The sequence below is a fragment of the Zootoca vivipara genome, chromosome 3 (genome assembly GCF_965207765.1).
Source record: "Zootoca vivipara chromosome 3, rZooViv2.hap1.1, whole genome shotgun sequence".
Lineage (NCBI taxonomy): Eukaryota > Metazoa > Chordata > Lepidosauria > Squamata > Lacertidae > Zootoca > Zootoca vivipara.
In genome coordinates, this window is record NC_142586.1 from 8,191,546 (window position 1) to 8,217,949 (window position 26,404).

The 26,404-nt window shown below is 38.6% G+C and overlaps 1 protein-coding gene across 4 annotated transcripts in view; it reads right to left on the reverse strand.

The window, feature by feature from the left end:
• Positions 1–1,670: 1,670 nt before the first annotated feature.
• The window catches only part of AFTPH (aftiphilin), a 46,066-nt gene continuing 21,332 nt past the window's right edge, over positions 1,671–26,404 (reverse strand). For 2 of the 4 annotated variants that reach the window (XM_035110252.3, XM_088667152.1), the window contains exons 3-10: positions 22,361–22,509; positions 21,681–21,807; positions 21,110–21,166; positions 20,086–20,208; positions 16,185–16,245; positions 14,764–14,847; positions 11,376–11,499; positions 1,671–2,832 (exon numbers count right to left, since the gene is read on the reverse strand). In XM_035110252.3, the coding sequence (XP_034966143.1) occupies positions 2,688–2,832; positions 11,376–11,499; positions 14,764–14,847; positions 16,185–16,245; positions 20,086–20,208; positions 21,110–21,166; positions 21,681–21,807; positions 22,361–22,509 (870 nt within the window). In that variant the 3' untranslated portion in view covers positions 1,671–2,687. The remainder of the gene's footprint in view (positions 2,833–11,375; positions 11,500–14,763; positions 14,848–16,184; positions 16,246–20,085; positions 20,209–21,109; positions 21,167–21,680; positions 21,808–22,360; positions 22,510–26,404) is intronic. The other 2 variants (XM_035110253.3, XM_088667153.1) reach the window with 1 other exon arrangement.

Sequence of the window (26,404 nt, forward strand, 5' to 3'; positions counted from 1 at the left end):
CTCCTGGAAAGCCTTCAATAGCTTATCCTACCAGCCTTGTCTACTAACCACCGTCCTGAGACAATAGCTATATAGCTCTTTTCTGCAGCTATACCACTAGGGTGAATTCTTTTTTACCAAGTATTTTAGGGCACAGAAACAAAAGCACTTATTTTTACTATGCAGCACATGTTGTTAGAAGTGGGAAGAAAGAAAAATAGTTGTAAGGATGTTCGAGGCTAGAAAACATTATTACTAATGAATTGTATCAGCTTTATAGAGAATATATTCTACAAATTGTTAAAGCAGGTGGGCTTTTTACAAGAGTGAGTTCAGCATTGCGTAGTGGCTTTGTATTAACACTGCCCTACTGGCCACAACTTATTAGAAAATGTGGCTTATGTGGGCAGCTATTTTCACAGTTGGTGCGAGTATGAAGAGGCAAAACAATTTGGGACACAAGAAAGAGATGCAATGGAAAGAATACTTATAAATACAGTAAGATGATCTGATGTTACTGTTATTGGCATTCAGAAGGCTGTGCCTGTATATTTAAGAGAGTTAATATCTTTAAAAGACATTGTTAATGCAAAATATCGACCAAAAATTTCATTCCATATTGAGAAGCAATCAACACTATAGAGCAGAAGTCAGCAACCTTTTTCAGCTGTGGGTCGGTCCACTGTCCCTCAGACCATGTGGTGGGCCGGACTATTTTTTTTGGGGGGGGGATGAATTCCTATGCCCTACAAATAACCCAGAGATGCATTTTAAATAAAAGGACACATTCTACTCATGTAAAAACACACTGATTCCCGGACCGTCCATGGGCCGGACTGTGAAGGCAATTGGGCCACATCTGGCCCACAGGCCTTAGGTTCCCTACCCCTGCTATAGAGAATATGGTGTTAAGACAGAACAAAGTATAATAATTATAAATTAAATGTATCAGTAGCTCTTTTTATACCACAACAATTCAAAGCAACTTACAAAACAACTTTTAAAAAATGCATACGTTAAAACCAGGAGAAAAAAAACACATTAAAACACTCCACCCACTCTAAAAGGCCATAGATTGTTAAAAGTCAAATGCCTGGTTTAAAAAGGAAAAGGAATGTTTTTGCCTGAACTGCCTTGAAGCATAACTATAACTCATCACTATGTGTCTGGGTTTTTAGGAAGCGTTCAGAGGGGGAAAGGCAAAATGAGAAACTACAAAGCACTGCTCTTCTATGAAAGGGTATTTGTAATGGCACTGGATAGAAAAAGTTAGCAGGGAACCTTACCTTTTTCTCTGCAGAAGGCGGAAGTGTTATAGATTATACTGTATGTCACAATGAGTGTGCCCCTTATGTGAAGAGTTTTGAAGTCGGTGAGCAACCTACAAGTGACTACCAACCTCTTTGACCTATCCCGACTAACTAGGAAGAGACTCTTGTGAGCTTCCAGTATGAACTCCAGCCATGGCCCAAATGGTTTTCCAGACAACTTTGGTACAACAGAAGGAACACATTCCTACATGCGTTAACCAAAAAAATGCATTGGCTCTTAAAAACCCCCAACCCTGTGCTTTTTGCTAAGGTACAGAGTTAATATTCTGCAAGTAGACTTTTTCTCTCTGAAAAAGCGATATTCCTACTGCCTTTGGCAGTACTGTAAAAGTAGGAAGAAAAACAATATTACTACACACGTTAACAGACTATATAACTTTATTTTTTATTTTGTGTAAGCTAAGAGGAAATTTATACACTGAAATTTCAAAAAGACCTCAGGCATGCACATAAACCTTGTTAGAGGTTGTTCTACATAGCATTCTCTTTTTTCCATAGGAATTTCCCCAACATTTACAACCCATAGTTTTACTGTACATACAGCCTAAACCATAGCAATCTATGATTATGTCAAATTTACACTGTGCAAAATCAAAATATAGGGATAGTGGTACAATAACAAAAAAATGTAACAGGTATATTTCAGTGTAAGACATTTAGACAGTTTTGGTCCTTCCATCCCAAACCAAATTGATTAACACATAGATCTCGAGAATCAAGTGCTTAGGCAGTGATCACTTAACTAAAGAGAATTGACAGCAAACCTCTTGAAAGGCAATGATGATGAATCCACACTGTTAGAAGTCAAAAAGTTAAGAAATAAATAAAAAAATCAACCACGTAGCCCCATCCCACCCCTTCAAAAAAGAAAAAGAAAAGAGCCACTTGAGATGAAGAATAAGAGAAGGTTCAGCTTGCTTAAAAGAAGACTACTGAAAGATCATAAGCTTTAAAGCTTTCAGTAAAAGGATTTTCATCAAGGGTACGTTATTAAATTGGGTGGGGTGGGGGGTGGGCAAAGGGAAATTTCATGAAGAGCAAAAGTTGGAAATTTCAATTTTTAAAAATTGTTTAGAAAGTTTTGTAAGGACACTACCAGTGTATTCCACAAAGACAAAATGGTTACACCCCAACACAACAAAAAAGGATAAATCTTCAAAAAAGGTTCAATCCTCTCCAGTTATTTACATTTGTCTAATATAAATTTAGGACTCCAATATGTAAATAAATATACATAAGTATGTATACCTTTCTAGTGCTGCTTACCAACAAATCATCTGAACTTGAATTATTTTTAATTGAAGCAAGATCACTTCATAGGACCCAGAAAGGGGGGCTAGGGCAAGAATCAATGGAAATTGTCCAATTCACTTCACCTTAGTCTACCTTGCCTTGGCAACTTCTTGAAGGTGTTAATGTGGCTGGGAACATCAACACCTTGGCATGCATGAAAGATAAGTCAGGTAGGCTAGAAATCACCTTGGCAGCCTCTTCACTGAGTTGTTCTTCCTTTTTGGGCTTTCTATTAAAAAAAAGTTAAAAGAAAAGTTACTCAGAATTGCTAGAGAAAGGTCTTCAGATAAGGCAACCTCTCTGAAGGAAAGTTGTGCCATACACTTCAATATTGCCTCACATGGCTATGGGTATATGGGGCTTATTACAACCCTGGCAATGAGAAAACTGGTTCTCTCCTCACATCCAGAATTTCATGTATATTCAATGCTTCATTCGGAACTGTTAACAGGTCCTTAACACAACTGCCAGAGGATCAAATCCCACTACCTATTAACTAAATATGAAATCAAAACCCTTAAGTTACTGCATCCACAATTGAAAGGAAATAGAATTTGAAATCTGTTGAACTCTTGAATCTTATATCATGTTTGTTAAAATCACTGTGGAAAGATGCCTGAATAGAGGAAGTCATCTTAGCCAATGTGTTTCCCTATAGAAGATACAGAATTTGTATCTGAGCATATCCAGGAGCTTAAGAGGATGAAATACCTTTCAACCACTGCTGAACAGGGTTGTGAGGATACCCTTATTTTCACAGAAAACCTTACGTGAGACAACCCCCCCCCCCAAATTTCTACTTTTGAAATGAAATTCATGAACACTAAACAGAGAGGGCATGTTACTATGACTAGAACCTGGCGTTTCTTGCAGCCCACTCTAACCCCAAAGTCCCTAAAGTTCAGACTTCTAAAGAGGAAAGTGATACCAGTTATCCATATTTCATTAGAATCTTGTGTTTAGTTTACAATTTTAGAAGTGCAGACTCTTTGCAGCACAACTCTCAAGGGAATTCTTAAATGGACATGGCATAGAACAGAAGGAAAATGTCAGCACAGGTGACTGCAGAAAGCTTGATTTCAAGATAACACGAATAATTGCTCATTTTGCTCTGCACAGCCCATAGGTAAAAGTTTACTATTTGTACAAGGCTACAAAGATACAGTCTATGAACCAATCTAGCCTGTACTTTCTTCAAGTAATAACCTCTTACATATATTTACAATACTGAAGAAAAGTCTTTTTTCTTCTAATTGTTTCAACACAGTAAGTTTTGCTGTATAATACTAGCTTGTATACCTGCAGGAACACATTCCTAAACAATGCCAGGAGAGAACTGCATTTTCACTGGCTTGGCTTACCCACAAAATATATATGTAAGGAATATACTGAATAAATTTTTTAAATAAACTTTTAAAGTTAGTTTTTATTAAAGTTTTTTGTGTTACAAAATGAACAGATAAAGAGGGAAAGGTTGTCTCCACTTTCAATTACTAGTCTTTTTCACAGTTCGTTTACATTTAGTGAGAGCACTTTTGTCATAGACATCTTCCATTTGGGGGGAAAGGAGAAAGAGAGATGGGATATTGTTCTTTCGGTCTCTTGCCTATTATTAGTGTAGAGGGTTTGTATCAGCATCCCGTGGCTAGGTCCTTTGTTTATGCATTTATTTCTTTTTATTGATAATGTGAGAGGTCAGGGGGTCCCGAGCTTGGTTGGCTGTGTTCAGTTGATTGCAGTGCGGCTTGTTTGTATCTCTCTCTCTCTCTCTCTCTCTCTCTCTCTCTCTCTCTCTCTCTCTCTCTCTCTCTCTCTGTGTGTGTGTGTGTGTGTGTGTGTAGGTTGTTGGGTCAGGTTAGCCGCCATATTGATTTGTATGCTGTTGGGAGGGAGGGATACGTCATTGTCCTGTTGTGCTGTGTATGTGAAGAAGAGGCGCTACACCGGGGTGAAGGTATCCTTTGTTTGTCCCTGTACTAGTTTGAGTTGGTTGGCTAACTTCTCTAGTAGGGCAGTTTTCAATACATTTTTGTACCAGTGGTCTATGTTCACTTCTGATAGGTTCTTCCAGTGTCTAGTTCTACCTTACGGCTGTCCTTGAGTACCTTTGAAATAGAGAGGACAACCAGGTTTTAGGGATAGGGGCCCTTTATATGATGTTATTGAACAGAACTTTATGAGAGTTTCTGAAGTGTCAGTGTGGTTTGTTGCAGTATTACACAAAAGCTTGCGCCACTCAGCTAAGAATGCTTGAATTTACCTCTTCCCTTTGCTAGATTCTGATGAGGACTAGATTCTAGATTACTAGATTCTGATGGCAGAGTGCAAGCCAACTAAGACTGGGATTATTTCTAACATGGCAGTGTAAGAGTAAAACACATTTATATGTATTTGTGTGTGTCTGAGTGCCTTTTGTGATTTTTTTAAAAAAATCTATACATTATCTGGTTTTCAACAACAACTAGCATACCCAATACCGCATACTTGTTACAAACATGTAAACAACTGTACAGTAGAAATGCAATCAATAAATATTTATTCACACTTATTTGCAGAGGCAGGATCACATCGGTAGCTGTAGTGCACCCCGCTCCTCCAGTTTTCGTGAGGAAAAGGGGAGAGGGGGTGGCAAATATATTCTACTTGTTGCCAGTGATCATTTCAGTTCTCATTATGCACAACCCAGTAGATAACTATAGGGACATTTTCACTGAGCGACTTCTTATGATACCTGTGCCAAGCCAAAGAATCCATTATACAAGTGTTATGCAATTTTGTCTACTACAAATCAAGAAACCCCTCCCCCTCATTCTATTTTTGTGACATCTTCAGGGTTCATCTTTGTTCTGTAGTGCAGGTTAAGACTAACAAATATTGCATTTCTGCAGGCTGCCATCAATGCACACTTCAAAATACCTAAACACACAGTGCTACTGCATAAGGAAACAAATTTATTATAGCTTTGCAGTGCAAACTTGTGCATTGTAACCACCATAAATTGTGGCTATGGCTCCAAAGCAATGATTCTAACCCTGCTTTCTTTCCTCAGGAGGATATAATTACACTGCTCTGAGAGGACTTCACATGGGGGGGGGATCAGTCTCTCTCCTTTGTATGAAAAGTATCACAAGTAATACAATTGATTCCTTTGGTGTCGGATTATGAATATAGATGCACCACGTGCAGTAGAACACAAATGCGAGGGGACACACACACATGCCTAATTCTTACTCCTTTGACCAACCATGTATAAAACCTACTCTCCATTCTAGTATGTGTGCTTATGTAGCACCAGTTTCTTTTAAGTTTATGAACATAAGAACATCTAGCTCACTATCATGCTTCCGACAGTGGGTTTCCCAAAGACATTTGGGTGGTTATGAGCAGAACTTGAAGGCAGTAGACCCTTTCTGCAACAACTGGTCTTCAGCAGCAAACTGCCCTCTGAAACTGGGTTCTGGGTTCACAATTCCTACTGTACATCTTAGCAGAAAAAATAGAGTAAGGAATATAGTATCATGCCTCAGAGCCATTGATATCTTTCCAGGCTTTTCTCTAGTTCCCTTTTCATGCCTTCTAAGCTAGTGGTTATAGCCACGTCCTGTGGTAGGGAATTTCAAAACTTAATTATTTTTTCTATGTCTACTGCTAATCAAATTCACGCAAATTCACTGGATGACTCCAAGTTCTAGTATTATGAGGAAGAAAACTCTACTCACTTTCTTCACATCATGTATAATTTTATGAACCTACAATGTTTTCCCCACCCACTTTTTCTCCAAATATAAAGAGCCCTAAAAGGCAATAAGGGGGTTTGTAAGCCACATAATCCAACTTCAACCACAATGCAGGAAATCCAGAGGTAGATCAACCCCACTAGATAGCTACCAAGTCTCTGCATGAAGATGCCCAGTGAGGCAGAGCCTACCACTCTCCTGGGCAAAATTGCTCTTTGCATGTGTTTTGTAGGGTAGGTGTCTGAATATGAGTGTGGGCTACTGCACCCATGGTGTTGCACTGGGCTGCTGCTATTTTAGTACGTAGAGCAGAAACTATTTTTATTAGCTGCTTAGAATTCACTTTTCCACAAAAGAAGGTGAATCTGAAAGGCTATACAAGCATATTTCCATAATAATATTTGCTAGAACTGGCAGAGCTGGCCTCTTTCAACCCAGCCTTTAGAAAATTGGGGGGGGGGGCAACAATATTGTAGCAACAATATTGCTACAAATGTAACTTTCAGGACAGTATACTGACAACATTAATTAATAAAATACTGTTTCAAAGTCAAACTTCACAAGTGCCAGTATTGTATTGCATTTTCAGAACAGAAAGTAAAATATCCTGTATACGGCCGCACAGACCAGGGACTCAGTCTAACTATTTAATCAAATGACTCAAAGACCATTTATAGGTCTCATACAAGTTAGAGACTAACCTGTTAATTCCAAAGCACTATTTAATACTTATTTTTAGATGGCTGTGATTTAAAGTTACTGTCTATGGTAGCCAAAATGACTCTATACCAAAAGACTGCACTGAATCTATAAAACAACAAATCTAACTAATTAAATATTTAATAGCATTACAGCAGATTTCACTGATAGGGAACCTTACCTCTAAATCTCCATTTTGATGATATTCTTTCCTAGTGGAAATTTGAGAACACCGTCTAAATGTGACCTCATCTAAAATAACTGTCTTAGGCCTCTGCCACATTCATGTTCAGAAGAGTGCAGTGTGGGCACCCCCTATGTTAGTAAAGAGCTGGCCTTTTTCAAAAAAAGTTGTTACTCATATACCCAATACTAAAACTCACAGAGTAAGAGCCAGACCATTTATGGCAGTTCTTGCATCAGATACTGGATGAAAAGTAAAATTTGTATCTTGTGTCAACGGAACATCACAGAAACTTGAAACAGATCACATATAAAAATGTTTGCTATATTTAGAAAGGTTATGTCTTTCTAAAGCATTTTTTTTAAATAAAAAACACACCAACAAACCCAAATCTTTACCCTTCCTATGAGGATGTCAAACACCAAGGTCCGACTTTCTGACAGGAATGTAAAACAAGAAGGGTGAATTCTGCTCAGACCTTCACTGTTCACACTGAGGTATTGGGAGTCCTTTTCCTATACCTTGATTATGCACAATAAAGTAGTTGTGCTACATATTCAGGAAATGAGTCTAATATTTTAGACAGCCTATTAACAAAAGCCCCTGAAATGCATGGACATACAGGACATTTCACTTTCTATTCTGGGGGTGCGGGGACTTGGGAGATGATTTTGTTCTGGGCAAAATGGGATTAGAAGCTATGTACGGGGCTGAAATGTAGCCCCTGGGACTCCAGATAGTTATCCTTTAAGAGAGAAGCCAAAAAAGGAAAGTTACCTAGATAGTTTCAAACTGTCAATAATAGTTTTAACGAAGGCAGGCAGACATCTTTGATCCAGGCTGTCTTGTTTGCAGATAGCTGCATAGTATGTAATATGCCCAGACAGACTGGTAAAGTTTCAGCATAGTAAAGAGGCACAACATGGGGGGGGGGGATGAACACAGGGAGCATCCAGACTAGCTATTTACTGAGATTCAAGTGTATTATGTTCACATAAAATTTGTGGGGGGTTATAAAATGTTGCCTATTTACTACCGGTAAGTATTCATCTAGATACATTTATGAAGAGATTGTATTATTATTTCATTTTATAATGTTTATAAAACAGGAATAACAATTATAACAACAAAAATTAAAAACAAACAAAACTATAAAACATGCATGTAGAATGAGTAGTTTTACATGAGTTAAAATAAGAAAGTCCATGTAAAGACGATCAACTTCATCAGATCATCAAACACAGTTCCAGATTTCCCAGGCTCTTGAAAATGATGGTAGATGTCATAAAGGAATGCCAAATCATATAAAAAGTGTCTGGAGGTTCCAGTCCTTGTTGAAATCTCAAATTATGTGGAGGTTAGATATGACCTTGTCAACTAGCAGTTATTATCATGCACTTTCCAGTGGATTTTTAATCATCTTTCTTACTAGACTTTTTGTGGTTAGAAAATAAGTAACAGATAATAGCACTAGAAAGTGAAGGGTAGAACCAAACAGTGTGAATAAACAGACTGTATGGAACATCCATAATTCTTACTGTCCAAGAAAAATACAATATTTTTTGTCACATTCAGCTATGGTTGGACTGAACAAACCTCATTTGAGTGAGTTGGTGTTTTGATGTCATCTTTAATCAGCATATTCTACTTACATCATAGATCTGAACTTCCTTTGATATATATATGTGAATTAGGATACATTAGCTCAGATCCAAAACACTGTAAGTGGAATGGGACTTCTATGCCCTCTCATGTGTCCCAAGAAGCTGCTCCCAAGAATTGAAGGGCCTTATTTGCAATGCATAGCATTCTGTTAATAAAATTAGTACTAACATTTATTCTTAAAATGAAATAAGCCATCATGACCTTTTTTCTCAAGTGAAAAAGACAATATATTAAAATTCCTTCATTTCAACTACCGGTAGCAGCACAGAGGCTTTAATCACAATTCCAATCTAAGAGAAATGGAATTTTAAACATGGCAACTCTTTCTGCTTTATGTACACCCCCCTGCTTAAATAGACATTCTTGTGAATAGTTTTTTCCCCTGTCTCTCTCCCTACTGCATTTGTGGTTTAGAGGATAAACATTAATTCAAAGTGAGTATTTATTTAGCAACTGAGATGTGCCCAATGCTGGAAACTTGTATGTGGTCCCAGCTGTTCCATAGTAACTCCACCCACACAGGCAAGCTAAGCAGGACAGTTCATAAAAGGTTTCTGTCCACCCTGAATATTTCCTCTAACAGTGCCATGAGCAAAGGACAGGGTCTAACAAGGTTCAACACCACACTCTCCTTCAGCTGCCACCATGTGCAACATATATGTTATGTACAACTCACGCCTAAGAGTAGATTAGACAATATAACATAAAGGACACATTCACGGGATAGTGTATCACACATATGTTTACAACAAACAATTCTTGTAATTTGGAAGAGCAGCATTCATGATAATTTTGAATCTTTGTAACAAGATGATCTCTCACTGCCCACCTCCTGCCTTAGGTACTTCACTCACATTTTACCCCCTTTCTCCTTGTCCATCTCTACCAGATCATAAAAAGTCAGGTCAGGCAATCATTACAAATCTATGAAGAGTCAGCATAAATAAAGAGGTCTTCAACTCCGTATGCACTTGGCAAAAATATTATGAGGTTAAGCTGTTTTGGGGGTAATATCTACATTGTACAGAAGCAGTGGAGGCAAGGAATGTTCTGGCATGAAAGACTGAAGCCTTTAGTTTTCTATTTTGAAGGCTACAGTGTAAGTATAAATAAAACAAAAAATAAAAAGGGTCAGGAGGAGGGCACACTGAATTTTCACTTTTCTTATATCAGAACTGATGAAAAGCCAAGTTGAAAATGACCTGAGCGAAGATTCATTAAGGCTTAGCACTCCCCCCTAGTGGCAAATAGCTGAATGTAACACAGCAGAGAAATAGTTCTGAAAATGAGGCCATTGCAGGAGTTAATGTTACCAGTACCTGTGTAAAGGGCTCTTGCAATAAGTTACACACGTACCATTTGTTAACCTCTGTAAGAGCCTCATGCATTCTCTCCTACAACTGTTGTCTGTATGCTTTCAGTTTAGCTCATGACACCTTGCTACTTTTGAATTTGTGAGCTGACTTAATTGAAAACCAATGTTTTGCATCACCTCAAATCGTTGCTGTTTGATCAAAACTAAAATGAGTATTCACAGCACATGCAAGTTGCCACAACTCACTACTTTAGTATCCAAGCACCTTTCAACCAGCAGTCACCTCACATGTTGTATCCGTGCATGGAGCTACATAATGTGCAATTCACAAGAGTGCCACACTTTTATTCTATATTACATACCTGCTTCTTAAAGGAAAGGCAGGATATAAATGTTTTAACAAATAGGCGTAACACACAAATCAGATGTGATTTGTGTGATGCACACAAGCATAGCCTGAGCACAGTCCATTATCCTACTTGCAGATTACAGACCAGTGGACCCCACTAGATAGTCTACTTGCAGTCTTCCATCCCATCCCCTACATAGGAACAAATCAGATTCTGTTTCTAGATTCCTAGAAATAGTTCATCAATAAATGATGGCTGCTTATTATGCTATGCACAAAAGAAAGAAGGGTTTGCACAAAAACAGAGATTATGCAGTAGCTGGGGTGTGTGTGTGTGTGTGTGTGTGTGTGTGTGTGTGAGAGAGAGAGAGAGAGAGAGAGAGAGAGAGAGAGAGAGAGAGAGAGAGAGAGAGAGTATATGCATGTTTGCAAAAGTGTCAAGGCATTTCACATTGAAGACAATTTCTGCTTTCAGTTAGAAGCTACGTTCCTGCTGTAACTCACAGTTTATAACATGGGAAATGTCAGCTTCGTGGCTTACAAGTGAGCTTTCAGCAGTGCAGATTAAGGCTGCATATCACTGTGGATAGGCTGAAAACTTTAAAAGCAACAGTTCTGACAACTCATTTCAATCCAATGGATTTAATTGCGACATTAGAAGCAGAATAAATTCCTGGAAAATATATACTAGTACAGCAATAGAGATCTAAGGAGATCTATTATGAAACTGAAGTTACCATCATGCATTAGGTGATATTTAAGCTGTAGTTACTGAACAAGCTTTAACTTCCAATAATAAGGGTCACTAATCACAGTGGTTTACCTTGCTGATGTGCTTGCTTTCTCTACTGTGGACATTAGCTTTGCGAATGCATCAGTCACTTTACTGGTGGAGTTGGAGGTTTCCAGCTTGGAAGTTGTCAACTCATACAGTTCTGGATCCACACCTTATAGCATAAAATTATAATCAGTGATAGATGGAAACAAGTGTCACATGTTCAACTGCAATTTAGGATACTGTATTTCCATCTTCTGTAAACATCTGAGCTACTTAAATGTCCAATATGTGATTGAGATACAACTTGTTAATTTTCATCATGCAGTATCAGAGAATTGGAGTTGCAGATAAAAATGGCATACAAGATATCAGCCAGGAGTGAAAAACAAATTTGAATAATCATTTTCTTCGTATACCAAAATCCTCCAAGGCTTTACATTATTATTTAGAACATTATTTCATTGCTACACATTGATTCTTTAACTTCTATTTCCATTCCACTGTCTCTGTAGAACATACAAGTAGAGAGTATTTGAAGTCCTCATGCAATTCTTTTCGCTTCACTAAAGTATAAACTATTTCTCAACCTTCTTATTTGTTTCTCACCTTTTATTTGGACACAATTATGGAAAGAGTGGATTTCAGGATTCAATGAAATATCTCAAAACAGGCGTCTAGAAATATAATTTGGACAATATGTATAATACTGTATATAATTTGGACAAACTGATGGAATTCAGTTTAATTTTTTTAAAAGCTGAGACACCTAGGAGTTCAAAAATGGGAAGACATCCATTTTTTAAAAATCATTTTGATGAGGACTCCAAGATATACCACAACAAAACTTTCATGAGAAATTATTCATATGACGGTTAAAGGGTGACACTATCTGTTACGTAGTATGACCAAGTAGAGAATCCTTCGGTTAAGGCAAAGATGGAGCAGCACTTGCATCTCATATCCACTTCGAACTTGCGATCAATTCAACTGAAACAGTCCCATGTCCAAATCTCAAATTAAAATACAGAATACATTTGAAATACTGTCAGATGTTTACAGAACCCTTAAATATAACAGGCCCAGGCCTTCTGAAGAGTCACATACAGAAATAATAACATTACAAGAAACAAAGCTTCTGAAATCCCATTAAGGTATGCCATTGAATAAAGCTGTATTCAGTAAGTATTTAAGTATTTTAAACTATTTAAGTATTTAAGATTTTAAATATCACAACTGAAATTTCCAATATGTAAGAAGGATTTGTAACATGTTGCAGCACTTTGTATTTTCAAGTCATTTGTCAACTACACTCATTAGGTGAAATTTATTACCTTAGCATATGATTATTATAACTGCTACTAGTACATGTTCTCATACTGCAATCATTTCACTAAAGTGCTTAAAAAAAATTAGTGCCATAAATATTATCTAAAAGTGTCTACTAATATCCATAAAGAATATATACATATATTTTAAATGCTTATATTTTAAATATATATACCACCTTTCACCAAAGTGATTAAAAGGCAGCTAACAAAAGGATTTTCATAGAAAATGTGTATATTTATAAAAACCTTAATGAGATTGAGGAAATTTAGGCAATCAAGTTTAGATCAAGCGCCTAGCTTAGGCAAAACACACACACCACGCACAATTACATACATAACCCACACAGAGAGCTGCAGGCTAGAAGCAAATGACTTTCCAAGAAACAAGCCAGAAAACCTACAGGCAATGATGACACCTGCGAATTTGCTGACAATATTCTAATGAAAACCCATAATAAATGATAAGGTACCTTCTTTATAATCACTTTAAATGAATGTATCAGAAGTAGTCAAAATGTATTCTATTAGATGCAAAAAAAATGTCTACTAATAATCATCAATACTGTGGAATGCATAGATGGATTTAAAAGTAGTGTGTGAAGTTTTATATCAAACTACCATACAAAACTCAAGAAGTTTCTGTACTTTTGACTTCCAGAAAATATTATCAACTTATCAAGTAGTTCTGAAACATAAACACTAGAAGTGAAAAATTAATCATGACAATGACATATAAGAACCCTCTCTCACACACACAAAAATCAAGGACATGATCCTTCCACCCATGAAAAAAAATCTCTACAGATCATAATGGAGTTCTGTTCTCCCCACCCCATAAGTGCATGGGCAAACTCTGCTCTATCAAGGAACATGAATTCCAAGCAAAGGGCTGTACAAGGGTATTGGGGGGGGGTTACATCTTCTGTTCCAGAGTGACTAACTTGTGGTCCTCCAGATGTTGTTGAACTATGATTCTCATCATCCCTGGCCATTGGCGATGCAGGCTAGGAGTGATAGGAGTTCAAAGAACCACAACATCAGGAGGAACACAGATTTCCCCAACCTTTGTTCCATCATCCTGCAGCTGCAGAATTTAATAAATGCCACTCCTTTAGTAGTGAGGCAGTGGGTTAAACCACAGAGCCTAGGGCTTGCCGATCAGGTCGGTGGTTCGAACTCCCGTTGCTCCCTGCTCCTGCCAACCTAGCAGTTCAAAAGCACGAAGTGCAAGTAGATAAATAGGTACCACTCCGGCGGGAAGGTAAACAGCGTTTCTGTGTGCTGCTCTGGTTGCCATGCTCGCCACATGACCCGGAAGCTGTACGCCGGCTTCCTTGGCCAGTAAAGCAAGATGAGTGCCGCAACCCCAGAGTCATCCATGACTGGATCTAATGGTCAGGGGTCCCTTTACCTTTTACTCCTTTAGTAACCACATCTCTTTTCATTCTGATTTCCCAACAGATTAATAATTCAAGGTAAAGTGAGAAACAGCTTTGTCTTTCCAGATAATTAAACTGAAGCAGACTGTTCTGTAAAAAGATACGCTATAGCTAATCAGATTTTTCTTCTAAATTTACAGTTTTTTTCAACTCAATGATTAAAATATTTAAGGCATTAAGTGTCATGCAGAACTACAATACCGGTATTTATATTACCTTAAATGACAACAGCAAAGCTTATCTATAAAACAGCTACGTGTAAGCTCTTGTTTGTAAACTTCATTACTGCAAGAAGTACATTAATCATAGTTTTAAGATTTTTTTCAACTGAGCAACATATTCTCAGGAATACTAGGATTTTATTCAAACTGCATTTTCAAGTGGGATACGTCAAGATTTTAGCCCACAATTAAAATTGTTTTAAGCATTTCAAATTCTTAAATTTCTTAAAATCCATTCTTTGCTTAACATTCTAGAGTACCAACCAAATAGTATTAACTAACTACTGGAGGCAAATGATAGAAGGGGGAATTATTGAAGGCGGGAATCTTAAGAGAAAACTGGAGCATAGACATTCTTCTTGTTTGTAGGAAAGTCACATAATGCGGCTCATGCTTTTAGTAAGAATGTTAAGAGATTAAATTTGCAGTGTAGCACTCTGCTGACCTGGGATGGTGGTGGTGGTGCTAGAGCTACTGTCATCCACGGGCCCAAAGAAATCAAGGTTCAGAAGAGTGGAACCTCCACTAGCTTGAAATTCAGTGACCGTGTTGGTAGGCAGCCATATAGAAGGTAAGCCAAGGGAGGGATTTGTGTGTAAAAAGGGGGTAAGACACACACTTGAACATGCCAGTTATAATTAGTACTCATTACATAGTTTTGTTTTATAAAAAAAGAATTCACATAATAGTGCTTACAATATTAGTTTGTAGGTTCTAAAGATGTTAACAAGTCAGTGTACATTCTAATGTACAAATGCAGCAAGGAATTCAACACTAATAACTTAAAAAATAGCCAACGTTGTTTAGAAAAATGGACAGAACCAGAGATCCAGATTAAAGGGATTAATTAAAGGGAAACATTTTTAAAATTCCAAACTCTTCTTCTAATTCAAAATCATATATGTTCTCTACATAATTTAAAGAGACTGACAAATTGTATCTATAGCTTAAAGTAGCAGATTGTCAGTAGGTTAGCAAAACAAAATATGAATATTGGTAACAATGGTTCTCATTACATCCAGCTCCTTGGTGGCAAACTACATTGTTCCCCTTTAATACTGAAACAGAAAAATCAGATATACACATTTTAAAGAAATTGTTAAAAGAAAGCAAAATTAATTGACAGCATTAATAAGACACTAGACAACAGCAAGAGAGTCCATCCAGGCTTTCCTTCAGCACTCTGATATGGACCGAAATGTGGTCACATCTTTAAACATTGTATAGCAGTGTTTTTAGGTCACTGGTATGGCCAGTAATTATGACAAGTTCAACAGCATTATTAACAAATGGCTAAGAAACTATGTCACTATCTACTAGCCCTAGTTTAAATTTAGAGGCTTTTAGATTTTGAAGTTTTGATAAAATATATGCACATTTTAAAATTAAAATTTTAAAAACTGTCCCTTTTGCAAACAGGTTATGTTGAAAACTGTGCTTGAAAGCAAACACAACTACACACTTGACTATGCCATTTCAAACTTTACAAAAGTCTAAACAGGCAAGGGTTTGTTGAGGTGAGAGCTGTAAACTAAACAAAAATTATTTAACTATTCCATCCATTTGTGGTTGCGTGTATGCAACACAAATTCAGCAAAATGGTGTATTACCTTGTTCTTAAACACTACAGACTGCTTTAAATAGTGCAAAACTAAACAGAAAGAAAGCCTGAATTTCCAAAGTTAAGAAATTTTGTGTGTGTTCGTGTGTTTGTCTGTGTGTGTATTTATATATGTAGGCGTGTGTGTATATATATACAGAGAGAGAGAGAGAGAGATAAAATAAATCAGCAGAGAGATGTTTGTCTGAACTTTGTAGGTTTCTTAACTCTAGCTCTTGTGCTAGAGGCTCTACGGAGAGACGTACCATCTAAAGGGTTAGTAAGGCCACTGCTACTCCAGTCAAACTGGACAGGTGGTAGAGATTCCTAGAGTTGAAAAGTCAGAAATCAAATTTTACAGTCAGGTCACAGCATAACAAAATGTGTCGCATGAAGTTCTTTTGCATGCAAGCAAAAAAAGCAACAATTGAAAAGCCAAAGGACAATGAGCCAGAAGTAATAAAAACTGAAGTCATAAAAATAGTGTTTCATGTAACCTAAGAATAACTATGGTTTTACAGATTGTTCCTGGACTGCCTGGTCTGGAAATTTTTATGGGGTGTTGCAAATATTGCCAAAATACAATGAAACAGGCCATTATATTATGCCAGCATTGCAGAGCTATCACTCTGGCACTAGAGCAGTCATCCCCAAATGTTCCATATGTTTTGGCCTACAACTCCCATGATCCCTAGCTAACAGGACCAGTGGTTGGGGAAGATGGGAATTGTAGTCCAAAACATCTGGAGGGCCGAAGTTTGGGGATGCCAGCACTAGAGGCAGGTAACACTGGCAGGGATGCTTAAGATCAGGGCAGCAGAAACAGAACCAACCTCACCTGTAACCAGTACTTTTTTTCCTAGAAAAAGAGGTACAGGAACGCCCCATTTTTTTTGACAGACAACCCTAAGTTGATGAACTTTTTTTGGGGGGGGAGAACGCTTTTCTTGGGGGGCAGTGCTGTGGATGCGTTACGATGTTGCCTCTGATGCGCTGCCCCATGGCCTCCAACACAAAGCCACGAGCACCATGCAGCTGACGCCTCTGACACGCAGCTCTGGGCATACAGCTACCAGTACGGTATGCTACAAAGAGGTGCTGGAATTCAGTTCCGGTGAGTTCCGCCTGAAAAACGCCTGTAACAGCATCATCAGTTTTGCAGCTTTGAAAATCCTTAAAGTCACTTACAATGCAACTGAACAGTTATATGCAGCTTCAGACAGATAAAACTGGCTCAGTGGGATGCTCTTTAAATAATTATTTAATCTTTAAATAATGGTTAAGTTATTAATAACTAAAAGTATTATTTGGTTGCACATCAATGGGCAAACCTAAATCAACAGGCATATATAATCAACAGACATGTAGAGTAAATCTATTGGTTTAGGGACTGAAGTATGAAAGCTGCTGCAAGAATGAGGGGGGGACTGTCTGAAGGTACTTCTTATCTGATTTCTCTACACAAAAGGAGAGCCATAAGCTGGTTTATACTTAAATCTTTTTTAAAAAAGGCAAAAACTCTTATTGGGATTTCTTTCTGAAGTGGTATCTTTGAATCCTAATAAAGTGACAATTTTCATAATTTTTATTTGCAGTTTTCATTATTTTTATTTACAAGAATAAGCCTTCTAGTTATTACCATAAATAGGCTTGCCTCTCTCTATTTTCTGCTGCCCTTCTACTTTTTGCTACCTCGATTTTTATACATTCATAGTGAACTATAGCATCACCTTTTTTTTTAAACAGGCATCAAAGCAAGATTGGATCAAAGTTTACGAACAGATTGTTTCATTACATCTTTTGTTGTTGCTGCTCATAATGATTACAGCATAGAGAACAATCTAAATAATGCCAGTGCAATGGACAAAAATGCAGCTGAGTAGATTTACCAACCATTCTACACAAATTTTCAATTATGATAGGAGAGATTCTAAGACTTGCATGTGAACTTGTTCTGAAATTTACTATTATAAAACACTAGAGCTCTAACTTATCAAGGGGCTAGCCACTGAAATACACACACAGAAATCACAGAGATTTCCCAACCTGCTATTATGGATGACCAGTCTGTCCTCTGCTGAGAGGCACACAGTCTATTCACCCCATTCATCTAATCTGTTCAGTGATCTACGCATCTCCTGAAACATTTGGTGACAACTAGGAGAAATTAAGTGCCAGCACTAGGTATACTGAGCATATCCAAAACTGGCAAGAAAACACATACATCATGCATAATTTCAACACAATGCTTTGAATCAGGTAGGGTGAGTCAAGCAGTTTGTTATGTACTATAGATCTAATTATAGCTATCAGACTTTTTAAAAATTTAATGTTAATGTTTCATGGCAAAAATTATTGTTGTCATGTTTGTTCCAAATGGGAATGAAATGAAAAATAGCAATATTTTATCAGACCTACCTCTAGAGCAAACCTGCACAACTTGGCAGTAGGAAGGGGCAAAATTAAAACAGGCTAAATTTCAGCCGCAGATAGGGAAAAGGGGGTGGGGGGACTAGAAGAATGTAAATAAAAATGGTAATAATAAAAAAATAAATATTTTTTCTCGTCGTCGTTGGTACTTTTCTTGCTTTCTCTGCCTCCTCTCTCTCTACCTCAGGCATCCCCAAACCTCGGCCCTCCAGATGTTTTGGACTACAATTCCCATCTTTCCTGACCACTGGTCCTGCTAGCTAGGTATCATGGGAGTTGTAGGCCAAAACATCTGGAGGGCCACAGTTTGGGGATGCCTGCTCTACCTCCCCCCCCTTACATTCTTGGTGCCCCTGCTGTCTACTTGGACTTCTTGTTGTTTCTTGGAGGGGGGGGGGCAATCTCAACTGCAGAGGGGAGGTGGGAATCTGCCAATTGGTTAGTTTAGTGGCCCGCAGGTTTTCCTTCTTTGTGTCTCAATGTCTCAGCGCCCCTCAGTGGCCTCCTCTTTGGCACGGCCACCACCGCATTCACAGCTCCCAGTGGTGGGTCCTCTTCAGGTGCCATGTTTCTCCCCTGCCCTTTCGATCTGTCGGGGTGCTTGTGGAAGGTCAGCTGGAGGCAGAAGGAAGCTCCCCTTCCTTCCTTCCTCATTGGGGCTCAGGAAGGATTCATGAGGAGGGCTAGTGTTGTGCAGCAAGGGGGTTTTTCCAGGCCCTTTTTGAGATCTGAAGATTGGTTTTGATGGGAAAGTGCGAGGTGCGTAAGGCTCAGCCACCTCCGCCTCAAGGGGAGAGGGAGAGCTGCCTGCAACGAGAGAGGGGTAGGGTGGGCAACAGGGAGGCTGGGCAAGGTGAGTGCTCAGCTCCCCATTAGGGCCAGGCAGGCATGGACAAAGCTGCACAAAATCCTTTGGAGGGTTGCAAGTGGCCCATGTACGCTGTGCAGGCCTGCTCTAGAGGCATGTTCTGCAAAATTCAGTAGTTTGCATACTCCTATAGAAAGTCTGATCGTGCTACTGTTTGGACATAATAAGTGGCATCAATTATACTTTTTGGTTATGTTCAAAATCTCAGTACAAGTACAGTAGATTATAGATCACTTCCTCCAATCCCTTGTTCTTTTTCCAATCATCTGGAATTTAACAGGACTAGGAAAGCTAATCTAAATCTAAATGCAGGAGAGGGAAAAACATTCAAGGATAGAAAGTGTTATATTATAAACTCTGGCACTTCTTTCAAATGCACAAGAGGGTTAAAAGCAATAGGGAAAGTTATTTTAAAAAAATTTAAGCAATAGGGAAAGGATTAAAATCTTTGCATGTGGTTTCTATAAGTATCACAACAGCTTTAAAACTGAAGAGGGCAAATTTGTAAGAAGAGGTATAGGAAAATAACCATTTTAACCTACTGGAAGCTGTTATTTATGTATATTGTATGGTCAGGACAGCTCATTCGCTATAGATTATTAGAAAGTGTTGAGGCAGAAGAACTCACTACAGCCTTTTGCAGGTGTGAGCCTCCTCTCTGTTGGCAGTCAGCCAGAGATGTAGCCATGAGACTCTTCAGGCCTGAGGGCAAGACCTCAAGGTAGAGTGGAGTGGGGACGTTGGTGCATTATATAAGTTGTCAAGAGAAACAACAGTCCACCCACCCCAAATTAATGAACTCTGAACAGGCATATGCCCAGAGCCCTTTGATGGTGGCATCAATGCCACAAAACATTATTATTTTTTACCTGGAACTGATCAGTTGTACATATATTCATCTCTGGTGATGCAAGTGGAGTCTGTCCTATGGAAGCTATTTTCTCTGCAGCAGATATTGGTTTCAGGGGTTCCTTTGTAGGCTCTAACATACCCTAGAAATTAAGACATCACAGAATATGCTCAAATACCACCCTTTAGGAAAAACAAAAATTAGTCAAACCCCAAAGAAACAATTATTCTTCCAATGATAATGCTGGATTCGCTTTTGTATATTCCCCTTATTGACTACTTAGCATTATTATTTAAAGTTTACTTTTATAATTCATGTTAAAGAAATGACAAAACACCACTCTTAATCTGTTTTAGGGACAAAATACTGGAGTATAGAACTTTTTGATTTTCTAACCAAATTTACTGTATTACAGAACTATTTTTATTTTATTGTAGTTCAGAACTATTAGATCTTCAAAACAAGAAAAAACACTCAGGTCCCACATAAGCACAAAAAGCCAACACACCTTGGTTCTGTTAAACCCTTCATTTCAATGTGCCTTATTTTAACTGCTGCTTTTGTGACACTGGAGTGCCGTACAATGATTTTATAAATTTGTTAGTATCAGTATCAAACTTTATTTTGGTCACAGACCAGCATAAGATAAAACAAACAGATAAACTGAACACATAAGACTTAAAACAGATAAGGGATAAAAACTAATAATTAAAAGGTGATTATACCATACATAACTTAAAAAGATAAAAAAAGGACAAACAGTTGAAAGCAACTATAAGGGAGGGAACGTAAAGGAATTTGTTACCCATTTCTGCCCAGCCACAGTCAAAGTGTGTGATATTAGTGCCTTTAAATAGAGTTTAACAAAATTAAGATCTATCTAGTATGCTAAGATATTAAGCAGCAACGAAAATACTTATTCTTTTTATGGACTATAAAACATGCTGTAGGTATTATACCAAATCTACAATTACTTCTGACAAGAAAGTTTAGATAATTCTAGGCTTTCTAAGGAAACTGCCTTAAACAGTTAAAAAACTTACCAATCCTGCTGCATACATGGGCACTATAACAGGTTGCTTCTTGTTACCTGTAAAGAGCTAAAACAAAAGAAATTTCCATCTGATTAGACTGAAACATTTTATTTGTGAAGTCCAGTTAGCCTCAAGACTCATTTTTGGGTCAGTGGTTAGCTATTTTCAAGCAGCAACTTACAATCTTTGGGTTGCAGTCAATATTATGTGAGCTGTGTTCTACTCATGACATGAGACTATCCCTTCCTCGTCAGCCCCCAGAATCCCACTCACCCCCACTCTGAAGAGTCCTGTTGGATGCAGCATTTAGTATTAATTGCTCCTTGTCATGATTTTTAGACTTATTCTCAAATTTAGAAATGATTGTTTTAGCATAACTGCTACTATATATAATTACTGCTATATAAAATTACATGGGCAATTTTAAGTCGTTTGTCATTTTTATATGTCACGCAAGAATAACAGATTTTGGGCAACTGATAGAACAAATACATTTTAATATAAACAACAACATTCTTAGAAATAATTTCACACTTATTTTGTGTACCAACAGAATGGAAGAAATTTGCGGATAACTCACGATGTTTCTTGTGTCGATTCCCAGAGAGCAGAGGAGTTTTTTGTTGCTGAGGGAGCCACCCCACTGATATTTCAATCCATATGCATCGTGGATATCCTGAAGCTTTGTCCACACATCTAGCAGTTCCCTACATAGTCAGTTATATATCAAGTGAAACAGTGAAGAGAGGGAAATGCTAGAACTCAGCAGCTTTAACCACTTCATTCCGCATCTTTAAACGATTGGCATATAACAACATCGCCATTAAACACATGCCCAAACACCAAACCTCTACGGAGATAACAGTGGTATAAGGTTCTCAGAACAATTATTTTTCTAACTTATAATTAGAAAATGATGTCCTTAGCAAACAGAATGATGTCTACTTGGAATTCAACATATTAATAAATAACATAATTGTAAGCAATAAGCCACATCCTATTTAACTACCTCATTTGCACATCACTTAAAGTACAACAAAAACCCACCAAGTAGATTATTCTGTGGCAGCAAAAGCAGTCACTAAAAATTAACCACATTGAACTACTGGTATGTTTTTTAAAGAAAACAAAATGCAAGCAGTAACTAAAAATCCATTGACGTTTGCAGCCATTAGAAGATTACTGCTGTACACCCTCAGAAAACATCACTGAAAGCTTGCATGCTTCTATGTATCTATCACATTAAAAAATGGTCCATACCTTTGTGACAAGATCTCCTCTGTCCTCCCAGGTTTATTACCCATTTCCAACAAGAGATTTAAAGGAGCAATCTCCTCTTCCATTTCAGAGACAGTTACAGGAGGAAAACAGGCTTCAAATATTCGTTCTAGACGACTTAGCAGCTTTGTCTGCATCAGAACAGACAAAACCAACTTGTTGAAAATTATGCAAATTACTGCTTTTCAAAGTCAGGGGAATATGAAATTACAAACTTTAGATATTATTTCCTAAGCAAAGATCAAACAAAGCAAGCAAGCAAGCAAGCAAATAAATAAATAAATAAATGGATAGAGCTTTGGGAAATAACTAAACTGTGGGCCTCAATTCCACTCACAAGTGCCCTCTTGCTCTCTGGTGAGGGCAACAATACAAACCCCTGTTTCTTTCTCCAGTCTGGAGGTGCAACTCATCTCTGGAATGAAGAATGAAGATCCCATTTTGGTGCTGTGAAGACACTCCTGTTGGGGTGGCAGCCCAGCACCAAAGCAATCTCTCCCTCTACATTTCAAGCTACAGAGTCGGACAAGTGAGTCCCCACACTTGGAGAAGTTCCCTGTCCCCATTTCCAACCCCCAAATCGGAGTTGAGAAGGGTTCCATCCCCTAACCTTGCACAGATATGAAATGCAAAGTCAAGGACAAGGAGACACACCGAATCCTGCCAAACACAAATTTTTGCTTAATGACTTCAGCCATTCAAGTTCTGTGGATGCTTGTGTGTTAACTACGCTTTTAATTTCCACAGAATCAACTTGCACTAAAATTAGTTTTTGAAGCTTGGACTTGTCCCCCCCCCCCTAGATTGTTGTATTTGATGTTTTAATGTGTTGTAAACTGCTTTCAGATTTGTTCTATAAAATATAAAGTGGTATTGAAATAATAGAAATAAATTAATAATAATAATCTCAGCAGCCTTTGTGCTTTGCCTCTTTCCTATTTTTACTCCTGCCTTAAATTGATTTCAGGAGAGTTGTTGGCCTCAACACTTCAGTCAGATATGGGGACATACAAACATCCTTTGTTCATGAAATCACGTTATGTCTGTGGGGAGAGGTTAAAGATGAAAATGCATTAAGTTTCAAAGAGAAAATTTATATTAATATCTTTAGATGTGCTGGTAACTAACTACTTAATTGGAAATACAATGCCACAAAGTTACCCCTTTAAAAATTCCACATTATGATTTTTTATTTTGCTTTTAAGAATCCCATTTAGTTTCTGTGTCAAAGCAGCAAACTTCAAACTTGCACTGTGCAAAGGCCAGATTTTCATAGATGATCACACTGTGCATTAAATAAGCATAACAGAAAGCAATCACAAACTAACTGTTCTGCATGCTTTACACTACAGTAACTATTGGTAAAGAACAACTACCAGTATGTATGCCTGAGATAAAGCAGCTGGCATGCTCTATGAGGCACTGCATTTTGCCCAGAACATGGATGTCATACAGTCACCATGTCAACACTAACTTTCATCAGTTCTCTCAGTGACGATCACAGTTCCTATCTGCACACTACTGTCTAAAGTAATATATAAACAGCATTTCACAATGCTTGTAAACATCACGAGTCTCAGCAGCCCTTCAGTAACTTCAGTGTCCCAATCTGATATGGGATAGCCACATGAAGTTGGACTCTCAGATTTGACAGCAGTTGATCAACTGCTTTGAAAGAAGAAAAATAAAATTGGGTCACCCCTGCCCCAAAATTGGTGACCAGAACCGTTAGAGGGCTGTGATGACTCACTGATGAGTAGATATGCATCTACTCATATCCTTTGGGGGAGAAGCATGCCTGCAACCCGCTGCCATTAAGCAAGGCCAGAGCATACCAAGGCATCGTTGTCCCTTATGGTATGTTGGCGGGGGAGTGATCAACCTGACCATTCAGGGTCTACACACAGAGAACAGCTTTAGGTTGCTGAAGGGTCATGACCTGCAAGTGGGTTGCAAGTGCAAATCAGTTGCAGGTTTCAGTGCTTTTTCCCTGTCAGAATGCTCCAGTGAGGAGTATTGTCATCTTTGCTCATGCCACTGCTGCCTGCAAGCCACTTACTTTTTTAAAGGAAAGCTGGGGCAGAAAGGAGTGGTGAGGCTTTCCCCGCATGCTCAGGGTGCTGTTGCTGCCAGCCAGGCGCAGCTGGTGGCAGCAGCTTCCTTTGCCCCTTTTCTGACAGGGTTGGGGGTTTTTTTCCTCAAGCAATGTGTGCTTGTGATTGAGAACAGTATGTATGCACAATTGTTGGTGAGATGCATATTAGTGGTGCATGTGAAAGAAGGGGATGTGTATGTATGTGAGTGTGGTGGGGACAAGAGATGCACTTGGGCAGAGAAGGAGAGGTTTGTGTGATGTGTGAGGGGGGTATGTATGCACATGGGCAGAGTGGGAGACATATACTGTATGCACTTCTGTGTATGTGAGGTATATATAGAAACATATGAAAGAGGGGGGGATGTGTGTCTGTGGTCTGTATCCATATGGCAAGTGCCTGTGTGTGCTCTATTTGCATGCAAGAGTGATGTGGCCACCTTTTATATTTTCCTAGTACAAAGGAATGCTTCTTGTTAGAAAGCAGCAGAAAGAAGCGTGGGTGCCTGTATAGCAGGGGTCCCCAGACTACGGCCCGGGGGCCAGATGCGGCCCAATTGGCCTGCCAATCCGGCCCGCGACGACCCCCGCCGCCCGCCCGCTCTTACGGCGCGCAGCGCTGCAGCGCTCTTCCGGGTCGGGAAAAAAGCGCCGAAAATCCTTTGTGCGCATGCGTATGGGCCTCTCCCGACCCGGAAGAGGTCATTTCTGGTGCACCTCCGGGTCGGGGGAGGCCCATACGCATGCGCACAACGGATTTTCGGCGCTTTTTCCACCCTGGAAGCACGCCACTCCCCCGCCCGCCCAGGCGCGCACTCCCCCGTCCTCCGGCCCGCCGCGCAATCGGCGCGGTGGGAACCGGCCCAAACGCCGGTAAGTCTGGGGACCCCTGCTGTATAGAAAATCTATATTGTTTGAGCTCTACAATGAGGAACAGCAGGACATAGTTGACCTCCCATAGTAAGCATGAGGTGGGTTTGGATTTTTGCAGCAGGGGGGAAGCAGCAGCAATGACTGCTCTCTCTAATTTTGTCTTATGCCTCACCACCTTGGTTTTAACTCTTAAAAACTCCAAGTATAAAACAACACCTGTAAAATAAACACTTAATTTTTTATGTATTTTAAATTTTTATTAACTTTTTAAAAATTAAATCCCTTAAATAAAAAGTTAATCACAAATTCAATATAGAAAGGGGGATGGGGCACAGGAAGAGGGAGGATGGGGAGCAATTTTAAAACTGACTACGACATGAGGAGTTCTGGAAGCCCAAAATTTCAGGAGACAATAAAGCAATGGGTCACCATACTGAGTAAATTAGGACATGTGGGTCACTATACCAAAAAGGTTGGGAACTTCTGGCTTAATGGATACTTTGACTTGATTTACTGGCAAGCTGTATGCAGGACTTACTAAAATGTTTATGTGTGTTAAATGAACTGTAAATTGTTGGTAATTAATTATGTAGTGTTATGTTGCAGTGATACTGTATATCTTATTATGTATTGTTATTATTGTATTCCTGCATTAAGACTTTAATTTTTGTGTGAACTGTTTTTAGGACAGATTTTCTTCTGGAAAATGTGGTATAAAAATAAATTGACAATGATAAATGGGACTTATTTTATTGATTAGTACTAAATGGCCTCTTCTTCTTCTTCTTCTTCTTCTTCTTCTTCTTCTTCTTCTTCTTCTTCTTCTTCTTCTTCTTCTTCTTCTTCTTCTTCTGCGATCACTCGTAGCAGAGTAAGATTGTCTTCCATAAACACGATTTTAACAATACTAAATGGCATAGAACTATACCCACAGAACTCAAGTTAAGCAACAGATAAACACAAAACACTTTAACTTGTTGGAAGTTTAGATGCAACTCAGGTTTCTGAGAGCGGTTTGCATGGATTAAGACAGATAGAGCAAGGGAACACCAGCTTCACAC